The sequence below is a fragment of the Fimicolochytrium jonesii genome (genome assembly GCF_025526975.1).
Source record: "Fimicolochytrium jonesii strain JEL569 chromosome Unknown EV422scaffold_32, whole genome shotgun sequence".
Classification (NCBI taxonomy): domain Eukaryota; kingdom Fungi; phylum Chytridiomycota; class Chytridiomycetes; order Spizellomycetales; family Powellomycetaceae; genus Fimicolochytrium; species Fimicolochytrium jonesii.
The window spans coordinates 262,704-281,628 of record NW_026515699.1 but is presented as its reverse complement, the minus strand read 5'-3'; the positions used below and the strand labels follow the sequence as shown (position 1 = coordinate 281,628).

General features: G+C 57.2%; 6 protein-coding genes across 6 annotated transcripts; 3 read left to right on the top strand and 3 right to left on the bottom strand.

Moving 5' to 3' along the window:
* Position 1: 1 nt before the first annotated feature.
* On the bottom strand, positions 2 to 2,546 carry EV422DRAFT_543799 (P-loop containing nucleoside triphosphate hydrolase protein). The gene is made up of 4 exons (XM_053071352.1): positions 1,773 to 2,546; positions 1,246 to 1,695; positions 1,050 to 1,171; positions 2 to 838 (listed from the first exon to the last, which is right to left on the bottom strand). The coding sequence occupies exons 1-4, from the start codon at positions 2,347 to 2,349 to the stop codon at positions 179 to 181; spliced, it is 1,809 nt and encodes a 602-aa protein (XP_052921954.1). The 5' UTR covers positions 2,350 to 2,546; the 3' UTR covers positions 2 to 178.
* Positions 2,547 to 3,375: 829 nt separating this feature from the next.
* Positions 3,376 to 5,139, top strand: EV422DRAFT_561140 (F-actin-capping protein subunit beta). The gene is made up of 6 exons (XM_053071955.1): positions 3,376 to 3,559; positions 3,655 to 3,863; positions 4,010 to 4,123; positions 4,231 to 4,310; positions 4,416 to 4,591; positions 4,678 to 5,139. The coding sequence occupies exons 1-6, from the start codon at positions 3,557 to 3,559 to the stop codon at positions 4,903 to 4,905; spliced, it is 810 nt and encodes a 269-aa protein (XP_052921953.1). The 5' UTR covers positions 3,376 to 3,556; the 3' UTR covers positions 4,906 to 5,139.
* On the bottom strand, positions 5,140 to 7,480 carry EV422DRAFT_543797 (MBOAT, membrane-bound O-acyltransferase family-domain-containing protein). Its single transcript, XM_053071351.1, has 3 exons — positions 6,678 to 7,480; positions 5,704 to 6,456; positions 5,140 to 5,613 (listed from the first exon to the last, which is right to left on the bottom strand). The coding sequence occupies exons 1-3, from the start codon at positions 7,122 to 7,124 to the stop codon at positions 5,191 to 5,193; spliced, it is 1,623 nt and encodes a 540-aa protein (XP_052921952.1). The 5' UTR covers positions 7,125 to 7,480; the 3' UTR covers positions 5,140 to 5,190.
* Positions 7,481 to 7,889: 409 nt separating this feature from the next.
* On the top strand, positions 7,890 to 10,055 carry EV422DRAFT_571287 (uncharacterized protein; the record flags this gene model as incomplete). The annotated part of the gene is made up of 6 exons (XM_053072976.1): positions 7,890 to 7,950; positions 8,061 to 8,139; positions 8,217 to 8,529; positions 8,745 to 8,859; positions 8,941 to 9,564; positions 9,646 to 10,055. The coding sequence occupies 6 exons, from the start codon at positions 7,890 to 7,892 to the stop codon at positions 10,053 to 10,055; spliced, it is 1,602 nt and encodes a 533-aa protein (XP_052921951.1).
* A 704-nt stretch (positions 10,056 to 10,759) lies between these two features.
* EV422DRAFT_267793 (uncharacterized protein) lies at positions 10,760 to 12,195 on the bottom strand. Its single transcript, XM_053065847.1, has 4 exons — positions 11,924 to 12,195; positions 11,769 to 11,828; positions 11,007 to 11,682; positions 10,760 to 10,924 (listed from the first exon to the last, which is right to left on the bottom strand). The coding sequence occupies exons 1-4, from the start codon at positions 11,951 to 11,953 to the stop codon at positions 10,770 to 10,772; spliced, it is 921 nt and encodes a 306-aa protein (XP_052921950.1). The 5' UTR covers positions 11,954 to 12,195; the 3' UTR covers positions 10,760 to 10,769.
* EV422DRAFT_267836 (armadillo-type protein) lies at positions 12,153 to 16,994 on the top strand. The gene is made up of 5 exons (XM_053065849.1): positions 12,153 to 12,250; positions 12,360 to 12,439; positions 12,548 to 12,745; positions 13,150 to 13,287; positions 13,368 to 16,994. The coding sequence occupies exons 1-5, from the start codon at positions 12,226 to 12,228 to the stop codon at positions 16,719 to 16,721; spliced, it is 3,795 nt and encodes a 1,264-aa protein (XP_052921949.1). The 5' UTR covers positions 12,153 to 12,225; the 3' UTR covers positions 16,722 to 16,994.
* The last annotated feature ends 1,931 nt before the right edge of the window (positions 16,995 to 18,925 follow it).

The following is an 18,925-nucleotide window of genomic DNA, read 5'->3' as shown; positions in this document are numbered from 1 at the left end:
ACGAGAAAAAGGAAGATGCTATGATACAGTGGCAAACCGGTAATGCTAGTGTGTTTGCTAGAGTGGGCGTGTGCAGTGGATTGCTAGGGTGGGGGCGTGTGCGGTGGATGTTTGAATGCGATGGCGTGCGTTGAACGAGTGAGATGTGGGAGGAAAAAAAAGCGACACGCTACGCTATCTACGCAACAGGAAAATGCTCGCTAAACTCATACGCCTCATCCACCTCCATCGCATCCCCCTTCCCCTTCCCCTTCTTCTTCGATGCCGACGCTACCGATTTCGCCGCGGGCGACTTTTCTTGTTTCGGTGTCGCGGCTTTCTTGCTGGGTGTTGGTTGTGCAGACGCTGCAGGGGAGGATTTGGTGCGGGATCGGAGCTCGTAGCGGGATGGGGTGGTGGGTGGGGAGGGTGAGTCCTCGGTGGTGTCTTCGACGAGTTGGGGGGCTTCGTCGGAGTCTGAGCCTTCCTCATCTTCGTCTCCATCGTCTTCATCAACCTCCTCATCGTCGTCCTCCTCATCACCCTCTTCATCCTCCGAAACCTCATCCATCTCCATATCCACCGCCTTCGGCGGACTCGACGGCTTCAGCACCAAAAGCCTTGTCGCAATCTGGCTTTTGGATTTAAGATCAGCCTGTAACTGCGCGTCTTCGGTCTTGAGGAAGGCCGTGAGGCCGAATTCGCGGGTCCATTCCTTCAACGTCGCGGCGGTGGCGTTGCTGGAGGAAGGCGTTGTGGAGTCGTCGGATTTGGGTGGGGCGGCGTAGAATGGAATACGACCAGCGTTCCAGTCTTGCAGGACGGCGCGAGCAGAGTTGAGTAGGTCCGGTGCGCCTCCCTAAGTGACAGGGACCGAGATGGTTCGTTAGAGAAACTTTCGATTTTTTCACGATGATGTTCTTCCGATGTGCGATGGCTCAGAGACTTAAATAAGAGAAAATCACGCGCTGCGGAAAACCCCCGCAGATCACTCTGCATTTTCTCATCACGGCCGTAGGGGAAGGGGAAGGCGGGTCCATTTTATATGACACAGGCCACAGAGAACTTACCCGTCTCAGCTTCAATTTCTGGCGAGCGACTTGGACAAGGAAGTCTTGGGTATCTGCGAATATCGGCACGTTGTAGTGGCGTACCAGTTGCTCTGGTTTAGAGCGGCGTACGATCACATCGACTGCGGAATTAAGTGTGTCGATTAGGTTTTGTGGTTGAGAGATTTGAACAGTGAGAGAGGCCCGGGGGTCTTACCTAATGATATTGGGTCTTCCAACATCTCCACCGTCATGCAATTCCTGAGCAGTACTTCCGCCTCATCGTCCTCCTCAACGCTCTGGCTGTAAACGATGCCCGGGTATTCGAGCAGGTTGATGCCATCTGCTAATGGGACCGTGTCCGCACCCTTGGATGAAGAAACCTTGACACCCTCCGCCTTCGACCGCTTCAAAAGGTTGACGATGCTGGCCTTTCCGACGTTGGGAAATCCGACAATTCCCACAGTGACTCCCTTTTTGCTCTTTGAGTTCTTGCGGAAATTTTGCACGAGTGAGATCAGACTTTGCGCGAAGGTGGTTGCCCGGTCTGGGGATGCGTTCATGGATATTGACGCTCCCTCCTGAGCCGCTGTGGTGAATGCGATTGTTGGGAAGTCTTTCCGTAAGCGGACCAACCATTGCTCGACGATTTCTCTCGGTACCAGGTCTGTAGACGAAGAGTGGGAAGGAGGTGAGCACTTGGCAGAGATGCACATATGCGCCGGTCGCATCGAAAAGGCTTACCGATCTTGTTCAAGAGGAGGACGAGACGCTTTTTCGCCCCAGCCGCCAGCACCATCTCCTCAATCTGACGTATCCGGCATCCCATAGGGTCCCTAGCATCCAACACCTCAAAAATGATGTCCGCATCCGCTACAACGTTCTTAAAGTCGGTGTAGAACGCTTTGCTATCGGTCTTGCCAAGAACAGCGTCCAAAGTCGAGCCCAGCGAGAACCCCTCACTATGAATCGACCGGGTGAGGTCGAACAGCTCCGCAAGCTGGGCAGCATCCTTCGCGGACGTGGCAGACTCCTCCGTGAAATCTCCCAAGCCTCTGTTCTTTTCCTGCAGCTTGCGACGCTCAGCCCTCTGGCGTTCCCTCTCCTCCGCTACTCGCTTCTTCTTGGCCTCGGCCTCCTGCAGAAGGGTGTCCTTGCCGGGGAACAAGTTGGGGATTCCCGGGTCCTTCTTTGCCCTCTTTGTTTTTGGGTGCTTCTTGGCTTCCTTCCTCTGCTTGCGATGGTGCTCGGCGACCGCCTTCACGGTCTTGTACCGCCTGCTCGCAGAAATTCGCTTACTCCTTGCCTTCTTGGGAACCATAATTGCGGGCGCTCAGAAGAAACTGCGGGACAGGTACGATGCGACACTCCCCGATACAGTTCAAGCCAAAAAAAAAAAGAAGCTCGGATACAGCTTCCTTGGTGATTAACGCTGAACGTTGAGTGCGAAAAAAGTGCAAGACACTGCGAAAGCAAAAGGGGAGAAAGCAGAAAAGCCCAATTCGCGGGCTAGTCATGTGCTCCCACGTGATCTGTTGTTCGGACGCCCCGGCTATGGCTGCGAATCCTCACCGTTCTCGTCCAGGTTCTCGTCAACGACGAACTCGCCGCCGTCCAGCCCGAAAAGTGGACGGTTTTGGACACCCTTTTCTGGGATTACTGCCTGAACCTAATGAAGCTTGATATGTTAAAGCAGTCATGATTTGAGAATATGAAACTACGCGCACATAGGCAAGCTGCCCAAATTGAACAAGGTGGTACTCAACAATGACAGCGGCGAGTTTGACAGATTGAAGCCGGTGCTGACAGAGGTATCATCGATTCGCTTCCTATAGCGAACTTGGAACCTATGCGAGCAAGGTTTCCTTGCCTCAGAACTTGTAGCTGTAGGTATTATAAGCTACTTGAATTCTGTCACTTTTAAAACTGGAAGGTTTCGCGGACGTTCCAGTGGCGGCGGCACCAGCAGCGTCAACCGGAAGTATCACGACGACGGCATCGTTTGTTCCATGGGAAAAATGGCCAACTGGGATGTGACCTTATGCAAATATCCTAAGCCTCTGGAGCCCGGTCTAACTAGGTGGCCCGTTATGCCCGAGGGGTTCAACTTCGTAAACCAGAACCTGGTAGCTCATATACGTAGTCTGGGACGGTTTTGACGGCTTAGAAGCATAGATCTGTAGAGGGGCTCGAGGCCGCTCTTTGGTGGCAGAGTGGAGTGAGAGTCATTATTACGGGTCTGACACCTCTTGCCTACTGTCTCGCGAACTGTTGTCGCAGAAGAATGAGAGAAAGAGGAGAAGGACGTGCGGCCAACAGAAGACGAAAACGCGCGGGGACTCGTCGACTTGCCAAACAGCTGGTGAACCTGAAGACTGGCCGCATGTCCTTCAAGTTCACATCTTGTCGGCGTCTTCCTTCGTGCACATAACTTTGCCATACCCGTCAGCCCACAGAGAGCCTGCCTTCTCCTACCACACCGCTGCCTCCTACCTATCCGCTCCACTCCCCCAACCACCGATTTAAAAATGGCAAGTCTCGCCCCCTCCCCTACGCGTAGCCCTCCCCCCAAACCCGATGGCCCATCCGATCACACCCCTGACCCATTCCCCCTCCCCACTCACAGGCGGACCCAGTAGACTGCGCCCTGGACCTGATGCGGCGCCTCCCCCCGCAAAAAGTAGAAGAGAACCTTGCGAACCTGGTCGAGCTCGTCCCGCATCTGACCGAGGATCTGCTCTCCGCCGTCGACCAGCCGCTCAAGCCGAGGCGATGCAAGGCGACGGGGAAAGATTATTTGTTGTGTGATTATAATCGGGATGGGGATTCTTATAGGTAGGGTGGGGGGAGGGATGGTGGTCGTGGGAGAATGAGGGGAGGATTGAGTGAAAAGGATGGACAGGTGTCGAACTCGTTCGACATCTTGGACCAGCTCACTGAAGCATAGGCTAACTTCTCCGTTATACTCCCTCTCACTCCAGGTCACCGTGGTCGAATGCCTACGAGCCCCCACTCGCAGATGGGGCCCAGCCATCCGCCAAGCTGCGGAAGCTCGAAGTTGCGACCAACGACGCTTTCAACACTTACCGTGAACTGTGAGTTTGGGGGCTGTCGATTCAGTCCTTTCCCGATTCGTCATTGGATGGACATTGTTGGGGTGAAATGCGAGGGGTTCTTCTCATGCGTTTGATTGGATATATAGGTACTTTGATGGGGGAGTCTCTTCCGTCTACATGTGGGACCTTGACGAAGGGTTTGCGGCGGTTGTGTTGATAAAGAACGGTACGTTTGCATCAGCGGTTTGGCACTGGGACATCCTCCCTCACTGCGGAATCCCAATGCCTCAAGCTGATCTGCCTCCAATACCCCGTCTTTCCGCACACACAGTAAGCGAAAGCGACCCAGCCCAAAAAGGGTCCTGGGACTCCATCCACGTCATCGAAGTCGCCGAACGATCCTCCCGCGCAGCACACTACAAACTCACTTCCACCGTCATGCTCTACATGGAGACCGGGGGCGCCAAGCTCGGCAACGTCAACCTCTCGGGGAGTCTCACCCGTCAGGTATGGAAACAAAACCTCCCTCCCATCCCACTCTTCCCCCTGAACACCCCGTTCCCCACCAACCCCATTCTGTCTTTCATTTTTAGGCCGAATTCGACAACCCCCTCGAAGATTTCGGCTCGCACGTCGGCAACCTCGGGCGGATCGTCGAAGACATGGAACTGAAACTGCGCAACGCTTTACAAGTGATTTATTTCGGAAAGACAAAGGATATCACCAACGATCTGAGGAGCGTTAACCCGTTGGGCGATGCGAGAAGGCAGGCGGCGATTCAGAGCGAGTTGATTGGGAAGTTGGTTGCGAGGAATCAGTAAGGGCGGACGCGGGAGTTTACGGAGATGGGGAGTTTGTGGGGGTGAAGACTTGGAATAGGGTGGACGTTACGCTGCTGGAGGAGCAGGTTGTTTGGGCGTAGATCACTGGAACGAATGACGACGGGGTATCTGGGGTAGGATAGATAATCGTCCACATCGGAATTGGCATTTAGGCGGTGGTGATATGTAAATAAAGAGGCGATTGCCAAAACAGTAGTCATTTTCGTGCGGCGTCCGAAGTGAAAAAAAAAAGGTCCCCAGAAGTCCCTCTCTCTAGATCTAGTTTTAACGCGCCAACATCTCCCTACAATAAGCAATCCCCAACAACGGCGGGCCCAAGTACATCGCCCCCCAAAAGAACGCATTCCCGGCCCTCGGCCACCTCCTAAACCCGGCCCACCGCGACACCACCACCAACGGGATCTGCATCATCTGCATCCCAAACAAATAGCATCTCACCCTCCCACTCAGCACGATCATCAGCAGCTCATGCAGGCACGAGGACAGGAAAAACGTGAGGAAGGTCGCAGAGCGGCGGGACAGCTTGTAGGTGGCGATGGACTCGAGGTACACGTGGCGGAGGAGGAATTCGTGCACCGGCTTGTTCCATTTGCGCGCGTAGTCGTCGAATGTGAGCGAGTTCCACCAGTCCGAGTAGAAATGCCGGTCCGCGAAGCGGGTGAGTTCCGCGAACCAGGGGCAGATGCACTACAATGAGAGATGAGAATCACATTACGGGTGCGTCAGGTTAGGGGGGACACGGTGAACCCCGGGGAGGGGCAGCGAACCGACCCGTACCTCAAAGATGATGTAGAAGATCATCATGTAGCACACCATGAACGGGATCAGCAGCTGTGTGATGCTCTCCGCAAACGAGAGGTTTCTCAGATTGGCCAAGACAGGGTAGATCAAGTGCTCGATGACGATGTACAGGCACACGGCGATGCCCAGGAACCCGGCCGTCTTCTCGAGCAAGTAGGCGATGCGGATGCGGTCCGTGCGCGGGTACTCCAGCTCGTACACGAGGGTGGGGACGAGGAGGTAGTCGATGAAATTGGGCAGGGTGACGTTCTCGGGGAAGGCGGTGGTTCCCTTTCTCAGCTCGATTTGCAGCTCAGTGGCCTGTCGTTTGCATGTTTCCCACTCGATGTTGCAGACGGTGAGTTCCGCGGCGTCGGTGGTGTCGTCGAGCGTTTTCATCCGCGCGGCGAGCTCGTCCATCCGGATCGTGCGGCGCTGGACTTGCACCCATTTGCCGAGCATCTCCCGGTTGTAGGCGAGGTAGGAATGCTGTTTCATCAGCATCGCCATCGCGTGCAACGTGAACATGCCTGTCTGCGGCCAGCTCCACGGCGCCCGCATGGCCCACAGGATGCAGGTGAGGAACCAGGTGAGCTGGTAGGTGTGCTGGAAGGTGAGGCAGATCGCGCGCGGGGAGAGGTGGCGGTGCGTGAGGAAGAGGGGTGCGAGGTGCGTGAGGAGCTTTTGCCAGAGGAAGATGGTGAAGAGGCTGAGGATTAGGAGGAGTTCGGAGAGCAGGAATTCGGAGCTCTGGTGGGGAACGCGGGAGAAGACATGGGATTAGCATGAGTGGTGGTGGTTGATGAGCGTGTGTGATTGTAGATCATCATCAGATATGCTGAAGCGATGGGATCAAAACAATACCCTGTCGCTTCGCTCGCGAAGGAATTAAAGTCACCAAGGTCGCTATGGCTCCCAGACCCTCCCTTCGCCTGAGCATTGGGGCTCCCTGTCGCCCACCTACCACCTACCTCATAAAACATCTCCCGAAACAATCTGGTGCCAATAAATTGCCCCTTGCTCTTCCAATGATTAAACAGATTCAACGCCATATACGCCGCCATCGTCATCCAAAACAGCGTAAAGAAGCCCCTAAACGAGTTCTGCGTATACTGCATCGTCTCCCAATCCATCAACGACGGCCGCGCTTTGAATGAGTTGGCGCGCATGCGGCCGCAGGGTGTTGCTTCGCTTTTGCCATTCGCGGTTGAGGTGTGGGCGTCGACAATGACATCCCCGCGGTTGGGAACCTGGAGTGTTGAGGAGGAGGAGGAGGAGGAGGAGGGGCGTACGCGGGTGACGAGCTCGCCGGACTCTGTCGCGGCTGTTTCGAGGTGGGGCCCGTTTGCGAGGGCTTGTTTTGCAGGGTGTTTCAGCTTTGAGGGGAAGGAGGCGGGGGTGGGGCGTTTGGAGGGCATTTTTTTTTGGGGTTCCGACTGCTTGCTTCCCTTGCGATGTGGTTTCTTTCGCCGAGGGAAGGTCGTCGGCCCTCATCGCCCTATATATATGCCACCAGTATCGAGAGCGCCTTCTTTGCTCGGACACGGCGACGGCCGGCGCAAGCGGGGGAAGAAGCCTCTCCGGAGTTCATGTTCATCAACGCTGGCGGCGGCGACCCCAACCAGAGCGAAAAACGGGTGGAAAGTAGCAAATGTGCAAGGCGTCTGCACGCGTTGGGGGGCGCCCATGTTGGCGACGTGGGAGTTTTTGACCCACGCGTCGTGGACAATCAATCGCGCGTCTCTTCAAATTCACACGCCACGCCGTATTGTAACAACGAACCGAACAGCCGAGGAAACTCCCCTCAGCAGCAGCACCGCGGCTTGGACAAACCCGTTTCCATTATTGATCCAGGCGCACAACGGGCCCGAGGCACATCTAGTGCCGCACCTACATGCTTCCTCGGACTCCATATGAGTGACATTTAGCTCCTCTCAATACAATCATCAGGGTCTTGTTCGGCCCCTAACATTTGGCTGCAAGACAATATGTATGGACCCAGGCACATGTACAGTATGTAGGTCTGTAGCTGCCTCGCCGTTTATGCAGGAAGATGCCCGATATCTTCTCTTCTCTTCAAAGAAACGCGCGACGTTGCAAGAATTCCCCCTCCCGCGAAAGAAGACTCAGACTGCGACATCCTCAGCGCAAAGCAACCTACCTACCAGGACCACATAGGCAAAATGACCGCACAGCACGCTCCTGCTGCTGGGGTTCTTCCCAGCGCCCCTATAACTGCACATTGTGAGCTTTTGTTAGTCCAAACCTTCTCGACCACTGTGCCCCGAACCAAAGTCTTAACACTCACCCCCCATCCCTTTCCTTCGTACGATCTTGCCTTCGCCAACTCACAGTACATAAAGTAAGCCCATCGGAGGAGTCCTTGGAGAAGCTATACGAGACCTTGGAAAAGTTACTGGTCGTCTTGTCGAGGTACGGCGCCTCTGATCACGTCCCCGCCTCTAACGTGCTCGCATCCCTCAACCTCCAACACTTACCCAATCCCGCAGCGAAGACGAAGAAGGCTACTTCGCCCGCCCCATCTCCCTCACCGCCAATGCCTCCTATCTCGCCCTGATCAAACAACCCATGGACTTTGCCTCCATGCAGCAAAAATTAGCCCGAAGAATTTACACCGCCCTCTCGCAGTTCCAGGACGACTTTGATCTGGTTATGAAGAACGCCATGCTGTTCCATCCGCCGACTGATGAGGTGTTTTTGCTCGCGAGGAGGCTGCATGGGTTTGGGACGAGGTTGATCAATGGGCTTTATGGGGGGGTGCCGAGGGAGGTGGCGGTGGGTGAGCCTTTGTATCCTGAGATGGTGAGTTTAGCGAGCGGCAGGCGAGCCTTGGTTTGTTCGAGCGGCAACGATCGAAGCGAGGACGACTAGAGCGAACGCCTGCGCGAGCGAAGCGAGCGTCGCCGCAGGCGCAATTCGCGTGAGCGACAGCAAACGGTCGTGGTTTCTAGGCAAAGTGGGTTGTATCGTTCAATCATCCAACATTCAATCTTATCTTCCCCAACCTCCCTCAACAGCGACTCAAAGAGCGGTCATTACGAACCCAAAAGATTGCTCTAGCTCAACCGGGCGTCGATGGAACCTACTTCTTCTCCACGGCCCAAGCAAAAGCCCTAGACGAAGTCCCCATACGTACGTGACAAAAACCCCCCCACCCAATCCCTGTCCGATCCCCCTCCTAACCTCCACGTGTGAACTCCCCCACCCGCACAGCCGACGACGTCCTCAAAGTCACCCTCGTCCCGACCTACACGCACAGCCACGGCTCACCCGCCACCTTCCGCGCCACTCTCCCCGAATACATCGACGAACAACCACACCAACAGCAGCGGAAGAAACGAAAACCCAACGCACCCGTCCCCGTTAGATTCCACGACTATGGACCGTTCTACTCGTTCGCGCCGGCGTTTTCGTCGAGTAATGCAACGCTTTCGCCGCAGGAGTCGGTGTTGATGCGACGGGGGGAGGCGGCGGAGGTTATTGTATTGGAGCCGGAATCGAAAGCGGACGACGGGGAAATGAGCGGTGATACCCCAGTGAGAGTGAGGGTGTACACGGGCACCGACGCGCCCGACATGGATCTCGGGGACGACGACGCCTCTCCTGCCACCGTGGAAAACCTCACACACCTGCTAACCGACCTAACCGACCTCATCGGACCCCACCCCACCAACAGCACCACGGCAACGGGAGTAGCAGCGACAACCACCACCCCGGCCCACATTCAACGCCTGCTGGATGAGAACGCGGCCCTGTTTGAGCGTTTGGAGGCGTTCCAGTACGAACGGTTCGAGGACGGCGCGCCGGGGGAGATTGGTGGGGATGAACTGGCTGCTGGTACGTTCACGAAGAATCCCGTCCCCCGCCCCCATCCTCGACTCACAAAACTTACCCTTTTTGTTTATTTGGTGTCCCCAGCATCGAATCTGATCCGCAACCTCCACACCCTCCTCCACTCCACCACCCCATCCACCCTCCTCCCCGCCCCGCAGACGCAACTCGCACAAATGATACCCCATCTCCACAAAACCTACGAGCCGCATTTCAGGGGCACGTTGCCCGGGTCGCGGCCGTGTATGTTTGCGTCGAATCTGGTCGGGAGGGGGGCGTTCCCGGGGGGCGCGGGGACTGGGGTGGGGGTCACGGGTGGGGGTTTGGGGGTCGGGGTTGTGGGCAGGAGGGGCAGTGGTTATGGGGGGGTGGGTGGGGGAGGGGTGGGGGGACAAGGGGTCGGGCAGAGGACGCAGAGGTTGAGCGGGGCGTATGCGCAGACGCCCGGGGTTACGGCGAGGTTGCCGACGGGGCAGGTTGTGCAGTTTACTGCGTGAAAGCGGGGGTGTGAGCGGCTGGGGAAACGAAGGCAGACGGGCGGGAGGAAGGCGAGGAAGGACCACTGCGTTCGTAATGTACGGTGTACAGTGTACAGGCAGTGAAAATATGCCCACCGTGCCCGTGAGTGGCCCCCGCTGTGAGGGTCAATACATGAGCAAAAGAGTGGGGGGGTTCCAATCAGGACACCGTTGGATTATGTATCAGAGAACAAAGGAGTCGGGCCTGCAAGCGCATATAACAGCACTGTTGGTGGATTGTTTGTTTGTTCCATACACGTATATCGTGGCATAGACATGACACACCTAACGCAAGGTTCCGGTGTCGGATCCCACATCTCATACATGCGTGGGTTTATAGTCCACCATCGGACTCGCACCAGTCTATATGTTACGTACACCTGTCTATATCTTGCGGGGGTGAAGGGCCCGCCACCAAAAAGTTGTGTCAGGGGAACGGACTGATCGTCGCAGCTGGGGGATGGAGGGCGGTGTCGTAGGCGCGGGTGGGGGGTATGCTGCAGATGTTGCCGGAACACGGGGCGGGGAATGTTGGGGTCGGCTCCGACGTGTAGGGTTGCGAACGTTTCCCGTCCGGTGTTCCGTGAGATGGCACAACCCCACGCATTTCTCGGTCGCATGCATCGTGTTCTCAATACCTCTTTTCTTCATCCCTCTCTCCAGGCCCGACTAAGCTCTACCGCTTTGCACAGCTCACGACGTCCCAGTCGACCCGCTATCCGACCCCGAATGTGTCGCCGTCCTGTCCCTCCATTTCGCAAGCAGGGCCTCGTGGTTGAACCCTGCGGTGGCTTCGCGGAAGGCAAAGACGCCAAAGATGAGGAAGAGGATTCCGCCGGCCATAGTGACTGCAGCGGGGAAAACAGACAGACGGGGTCAGTGAGAGCGCACAACACGGAAAAGAGCCATAGTGTACCCCCCCAAACTTACTAGTCTTGACACTGATCCTCGCGGCCAGCATCCGTCCCCCAACCACCGCAATGGTACTACAGACGGCATGCCCGACCAGCGTGCCGATCGTCACCCACCAGAAATCCTCCGCCCCCGCCAACGCCACCGTCGCAATCTGCGACCGATCGCCCCACTCTGCCAGAAACGTCAACACGAACGCCTTGATCCAGACCGGGTGCGCCACTTTCTTGACGGCTGTCTCCATGGCCCCTAGTAAGTCCGACACGAGGCGGCCAAGGTAGGTGCCCGTCGCTGCGGAGGACACGATCCGCGGTTTCCCGGCATCGGACCCCTCATCGCCGCCGCCCTCAGCCACACTCAGATCATGCGAACTATCCTTCTCATCCAACTCCGCCGCGACTTCCCTCAACTCCTCTTTCCCCTCCCCGCCATGCATCCCCCACGCATCGTGCACCATCTTGACCCCAAACACAAAGAACAGCACACTGGCCCCGAGCTGCGTGTACTCCTTTGAGATCAGCATGGGCGCAATGTGGCCCAGCACCGCGGACAGAACGGTCATGATCCCCAGCGCGGACATTGCGGCGGAGAAGATGAGGAAGCGAGGGGATTTCATGGCGAGGATGGCGGCGATGAAGAAGGTTTTGTCGCCGATCTCGGAGACGAGGATCACGCTTAGGGACATTAGGAGGGACTATATGTCCAGGGCGGGGTGACGGGGTAGATCAGGCTGCGGCCGTGTTGACACGTTTGGGAGTGGACACCGTTTCCGCGGCTTACCTGCAAACCAGACTTGGACATCGGGCCTGTGGGCGTATCGCCGGTGAGACCGGCATCGGCCTGTTGGAGAGGATAGGGTAGGATGGACCAAGCACGCACAGGCGTCAGTCGAAGGGGAGTTGTGGTTAGGCGCGCCGTAAACGACGGTTACGTACCTCTGCGGCGGCGAACGAGGAGGCAGCCATTTGTGGAGGAGGTTGAAGGAGGAGAAGGAGAGACGAGGGAGGGGAGAGACCAGAGAGAGAGCCCTTGTATGGATGAGGGCTATGAGGTATGGCTGGGAGTGCTGCCTGTGTATGTTATGGCGAGGGGAGTGTGCGAGACGGGCGTCCACTGCACACCCCTTTGACTCTTTGAGGCTCGTTCACGCGTCGCCCCTTTCCCAAACTGCTCCCAAACACCCCGTCCGCCTGTATATATCCCCTCCTGCAAGTGCCCCTCGGCCTGCACAGGTCCCATGCTCGCCGCCATGGACCAAACAGGTACAATACCCTCCACCCATTATGTGTGCTCCCTTAAGATCACTCAGGCGCGCACAGTCAATTGCGAAAGGAAAGCGTCAAAGTGAGGCTAATTTCTCTCGTACTTCAGTGTTTGTCCAAATCACCGAGGCGATATCTACCATATACGATCCTTCGGCGTCGAACGACCGGCGGCGGTTGGCTAACGAGGTGTGTGTGTGTGTGTGTGTGTGTGTGTGTGTGTGGGAGTATTATCGTATGACAGCCGAGGGCCCCGCCGTCAACACGCAACGTACTTAAGTTCCCTCCACCTCTTAGTACATCGAAGCCCTCAAACAGCACCCGCAAGCAGCCCTCTGGGGATACCACCTCGCACATAAGAATAGCCGCCAGCCGGACCACATCAGACACTTTGGGCTCACTTTGGTCGAGAACGCTGTCAAGTTGAAATGGAGTGGGATGGGGGATGAGGAGAGGGGGGTTGTGAGGGATGGCATTGTTGGGCTGGTTAGGGATGTAAGTTTTGGGACGCCGCGAGCGAAGCGACGGCGCGCGGTAGGGCGCGCGAGTGATAGCGAGCCCAACTGGGCCGTAGTCCTAGCGAAGCGAAGCCCGGGGATGCTTGGGATGCCGAGCGAAGCGAGGAGAAAGCGAGCGATCGCGAGCTCAACTCGGTCATAGTCGGAGGGATTCTTGAGGTTCCGAGTGAAGCGAGGCCGAGCCTACTGGGCCAGAGGCCCAGGATTGCGGATCACACACCAGCGCAATCTTCGTGTCGCGAGCGGAGCAAGCAGGGTGTCGGTCAACCATCCGCTCCAAATTGAAGGGTTGTTGATGGTTGATCGATTAATGGGATTGACGGTTGACAATTGACGGTTGGCGGTTCTTGGTTGTTGATCCTTCCCTTTCCTCTCACGCAGGGAACGATGGACATGGATGTGGAAAAGACGTTCGTGAAAGAGAAAGTCGCGCGGCTATTTGACGAGATTGCGAAACGGATGTGGCCATTGAACTGGATGGACATGGACGTGTTGCTGAGGCAGCTGTATGAGCAGAGTGTAGGTGTGGTTGGGTGATTGTTCGAACTGCTAGTGGAATGCTGACATCCGCGAACTCACACCCACCTGTATATACGTAGTCAACGCATCGAGAACTAGTTCTGCTGATCTACCGCTCCCTCACCGAAGACATCTTCATCTACGACGACGCCTTTGCCCAACTCCGCAAAAAGGAGCTGGTAACAGGGATGATGGCAGTAACAATGAGCGCCAGCGCCCTACAGGAGCTAAACGAACAGCGCGGCGCAGACGTGGAGCTCGCGGGGATGCCCTCCAACATCGCCCACTCGGACTACGAACTCATCCTACGCATAATCCGAGCCAACCCGGAGAATGAAGGATGGATCGTGCGATGGATGCAGGCGGCGGATCAACTACATAACGAGTGGATCAGTCTAGCACGCGCAGCAGCAGGAGGGGATCAACAACGAGCACAGACGGTCGAGAGATTGGCGGTGCTGACTCTCAACGCCGTGGCGGTGAACATGGAGTGGGTGCCTGGACGGACGATTGAGCAGGCGCGTGTCACCTACGCGTGCATGACTCTGCTGCTGTCGGAATCGGAGCCGGTACGTGCGGCGGCGGTGGATTGCCTGTTGGTGCTCTTTTCGCGACAGCCGGGCCAGCTCACCGACGACGCGCGGATGAACTGCATGCTGAAACCGCTGTTTGTGGATGGGTGCCTTGACTTGCTCGTCGCGGCGTGGGCACGGGCGCATGGGCAGCAGACCCTCCTCGCACCCACCGTCATGGAGCCAGGCAGTGAGCCCCTCGAAGAAGAGGGATACGCGTTCGTTAAACGGCTCGCGCAGACCATCGTCGCCCTCGGCGATGTCCAACTGCTGCTGAAGAAGAACGCCATCACCCCGCCTAACTTATCCAAATACCTCGAGCTGTTGCTCGTCATTCTCAGCCACCCTTCCCTGTTGGTCGCATCCACCGTCGCACCACTATGGACGGAGATCCTCCGCCATGCGCATTTCCAGACCCTACCCGAGACGACGTACATGCTCCCGCCGCTACGGGAGCTTGTCGCCTCCATGCTGTGCAAGCAGGGCAATAAGGCCCGCGTGGAAGCGGCAGCATACTACACCGACATCGATTTCGACTCGAAGGATTTTTACGAGCTTGCTGAGAATGATCTGCATCAACGGTTACAGCATATCATCAGCACCGCCGCGACGCTGGAGCCCGAGCAGTCGTTCCTCTGGGTCGCAAGACGTATCCAAGCCATGCTGGGACAACACTCAAACGAACCGGGCTATATCCAGCTCTTTGAAGGAAACGCGGAACTCCTCGACCACGTCATGCGCGGCGTCCGCCCTGCTCAATTGGTCACCGGCAGCACCTCTTTAACACAAGCAATGCAAGACCTCGTCCAAGTCATCCTCAGCTACGAAACCCCCTCGGCAGTGCTCACCCGCATCCAACTCAAGATGATTGTAGCCCTAGCAGAAGTGCTCAGCGGCGCCCCAGACCTCCTCCTCCGCTGTCTGCAGAAACTCTTCACCTTCGTCACCTTCGTCATGCCCGACGAACAGGGATTTATTGCCACGGGTGCCGGGATCAGGGACGAGACGCGCGCGCTGAGACGCACGGCGTGTAGCTCGTTGATCAAGTTGGCTGTCGCGATGCCGGAGATTTTGGTCACTATCTATGGCGACATTGGCACAGCGGTGCGGGGGTTGAAGACGGGAACGGCGACGTTGCCGTCGGAACAGGCGCTTTTGACGGAGTTTTTGCTTGCGATTGCGTGTTCGGCGGCTGCGCTAAGCGTGGAGCAGAAGGAGGGGGAGTTTATGGGGCTGGTGCGACCGGTGGTGGACGAGTTTCAGCAGGCGGTGGATCAGATGGCCGCGTCCCCGGAGGCGTTGGTGCATTATTCCGGGCTGGGGATCGTGCTCGCGAATACGCAGTACCTGCAACCAACCGACACCCCATCCGATATTCCGCCTCCACTCCTCCAAGAACTAGAAACCAAACGCACCGACCGCGGCAAACTAACCCATCTCCTCGGCGCCCTCAACAACTTCCTTAAACGCACCCTCGAAACTTCGGGGAAAGACCTAGCCGCGACGCTGTGGACACCTCTCCTCCCCGCCCTCACCCAAAGCACACTCACCCTCATCAGCACCCTCCACGGGGTCCACTCACCCACCACCTTCGACGCCCTCCCGACCTCCACGAAACCCCTCGTCCGCGGCTCCCACAAACTCACCGCCACCGACGGCCCCCTGCTAAAACACCTGACATCCATCCTCCGCACCCTCTCAACCCTCCGCGAGCTGTCCTTCGGCATCCTCACCCACCTCACCCACCTCGGCCGCGTCTTCTACACTTTACCGGATCTGCTCACCACACACTTTCGAACGGCCGTGTTTGAGACGGCCGCGGGGCTGGGCGACCGGTACTGGAAATCGACCATCAGCAGCGTTGCGAGGCCGGTCGTGATGCATTGTCCGGCTGATGACGGGGATGACGGGTGGTGCGTCGACGCGGTGCTCCAGAATGTGTTGTTACCCCTGTGTGAGTTTGCGACGGCTCGGTTGGGAGGCGAGTGGAGGGCAGCCGAGGAGCGGGGGTTGGTCATGGGTGTTGGCGGGACGGTCGAAGAAGGCGGGGAGGAGGATGTCAGCGAGGATATCGACAACGAACGCGTGTTGAGGGATGTGACGCGCGCGTTTGCGGAGCTGGTGACGGGGGTCATTGCACTCGCGCCTGCACCCACCACCACCACCACCGCCAAAAAACCAGACTCAGACTCGCACCCGCCAACACCCTTCACGCCTTATAAGCACCCGCACCTCGTCCAACCCCTCCTGACCCAGTTCGCGGGGCCGTACCTCGCCGCCCTCCTCGCATGCATCACGTATAAGGACACCCTCGCGGCGCGGAAGGCTGTCATCGCGTCCATGAAATTGGTCCCCACCCTTGCCGCCTTGGGAAACCTGGGCGGGGGTACACGGGACCTGTGGAACTGGGCATCCACGCCGCTGCTCACAACGTACCTGCACGCGCTGCGCTCCGGCTACTTTGTCCCGCTGCACTCGGACCTCTTTTCCGCCGTCGCGGAGTGTTATGCCACGTTTCGCCCGCTGTGTGAGACGCCCGCGCAGACCCTCGCTGTGGTCCTCTCCCCCGCCGTGCCGGTGCAGAAGATCAGGGACTTTGAAGCGCAGATCTTGGCCACGGCCAACAGCAAAACGCAGAACGCGCTCGTGAGGGCGTTGCTGGGGCAATGGGTGGGCGTTGCGGTCGGGGAGCTGGGGAGGGAGGACAAAGTCGGCGGCGGCGGGCAAGGGTTCGTGTTGGATAAACGGCCCGAGAAGGCGGTGTTTGAGCGGCCGAGGGTGAAGAGTGAGCGCAGACGCGGGGAGGAGGAGGAGAGTGAGGACAAGGCGAATGGGTGGTTTGGCGGGTTGTTTGATGAGTGAAGTGAATCACGCGGGCGTGTGCGCGCCAGGTCCAGAAAGGGGGCGTCCGTTGGATTTGACTACTCTGGAGGCCATAGAACCGACACGACAACCCCCGGAAACTCATCTCCTGTCCCCGGATGAACTCACACACCCCGGCCCTCGCCGTAGCTTACGGAAACACCTAACATAGCGTAGCTAGCGAACTTCGGCGCATCTTTGGAACGGAGTTAGAGCGTATGTAAGGGTTGTAAATTATGCTCTATGATTTGATTGCTCTTCTGCAAAGGTACGTATCAGGAGAGCGTGCGTGCTCAGGAGCCGGCCTCTGCTATTCATCAATCTCCGTGTACTGAGATACTACAAAACGGGGTGTCCGCGAGGGGAATGATGTCCTCCAGGAACAAGGCCTTGCGCAAGGCCTTTGGGGCATGCCCGTATTCCAAACGCTCGTCTTTGATATACTTCACAGTGTCCACCGGAACCTGCAGGCCGGCTGCGTCTGAACCTAGCGCCGACCGCAGCGCATCCCCATCGAAGCTCGCCCTTTGCTTGAACGTCGTGTGTTCAACGCCTTTCGTTTGACAATAGAGCCGCTCGCACTTGCTCACAAAGTCGTAGACGGCCGTTCATGCTCTCCGCCTTCTGACGCTTCGCGCGCTTCTGACGCTCCCGCAACTCCTCGTCGCGTCGGGCTCGCTCCTCCGGCATATCGGCGAGGACCATGTCCATCTTCTGACTTTGGGCTTCCATCATGCGGCTTTGAGACTCGATCTGGTGACGGAGGTCCACGAAAGGGCGCGATCCGAATATCTCCAGCGTCGGTTTAGATCTTTCACCAAACCCCCGAGCTCCAGCGGCCGGTACATATGTAGCGTGCATGTACTGCGTCTGATGCTCCACAGTGGATCGGTCGAGGAGGGGTGCGACTGCGTGTAAAATAAGGGACCACCAAAAACCCTTCGAAGATAGAAAGCGTGAACTTTTTAAAGGCGTAAAGACTTACATCATTGCCAAGCGCCAACGAAAAGCCCTCCTTCGTTGAGCTATCTGCCGCCTTGACCGTGCCTCCATGTATCAGCCGCTTGCAGTCCAAACGGGGTCATATCAGTCCGTTGCAGTGCGGTCAGAATCACGAGATTGTGGCTGCACTGCGACATCCTCGGGTCTATGATGCACATTCGAGTGGTTCCTAGCCATAGAGCGTACTGTTGACAAGCGACCCTTTGGGTTGGCTTGGAGATGAATACCGTCGCTAAGCGGGACGAAACATCGAAGGCATACAGGTAAACCACACGGCGTCTTCTGGAAAACGTCCTTTGCGCTTAACTTGTTCTGCCGCCCCTTTCGTCAGAATGTTTGGGTGCCCCCACTCCACAGACCTTCCTCCTGTCCTGACCGGTTTCTCGCCATGTCGAATCAGAACCCCCTTTGTCGATCAGCGGAAATGCACGAAACTGAGCTTCCCCACAATCTGTGCTTTGGTCCGCTGGGGAAAGAGGACTCTGAAAATCCTCGCGGTCAGCCCCGTTGCCCTGCGTTCATGCATTCAGAGGGTGTCGCGGATTCCAACTCTGAGTTTCGAGCAGTTCACGAGTAAGTAGCGACGAATGCAGCTACTGAAAATGAAAACCACTTCCTGGCAGGACAGCGGCGCTGTATGCGCCCCGCGGAAGTCCCAGCACTGCATAGTCTGCATTCCGGTGATGTGCTGCAAGCGGGCCTTCATCAGGGCCACGAGCTCAGGCGTCGTGGGGTGATTGTTCGGTATCAATGTCCGGTTCACTGTTGGTTTCCGTATCAAGGACTGACAAACAACTGTCCGTTCATGTGCTCCATTCGGTTGATGATGCGCGTCGCTTGTTCCTTGAATCCTCAATGCTAGTAACTAGGCTCGGGAAAAGTTGCAATGGTGGCTTTGAGGTCACGGATCTCGTGATAGCGCAGCGAACCCCATGATAGCGGTCACCAGGAGAAGGAGAACGAGCAGCCAGGAGATATTCAGCACCGAGGGGCATTTCGGCTTCCATGACCACGCCATCGTGGGATTTTTTGCGCGTACGGAGGCGGAGAACGGAGCCGCAGGCAAGTCAGTGTTGCGAGTAGTGCCAGCAGAGGAGGAGAATAAGTCACTCGACTGAGAAAGGAGGGAGGATGGGGTGAAGCTCAACAAATGCAGCCTTCTTCGAGCTCGTTCATTGTTGGCCATGACGGTGCAGAAGACG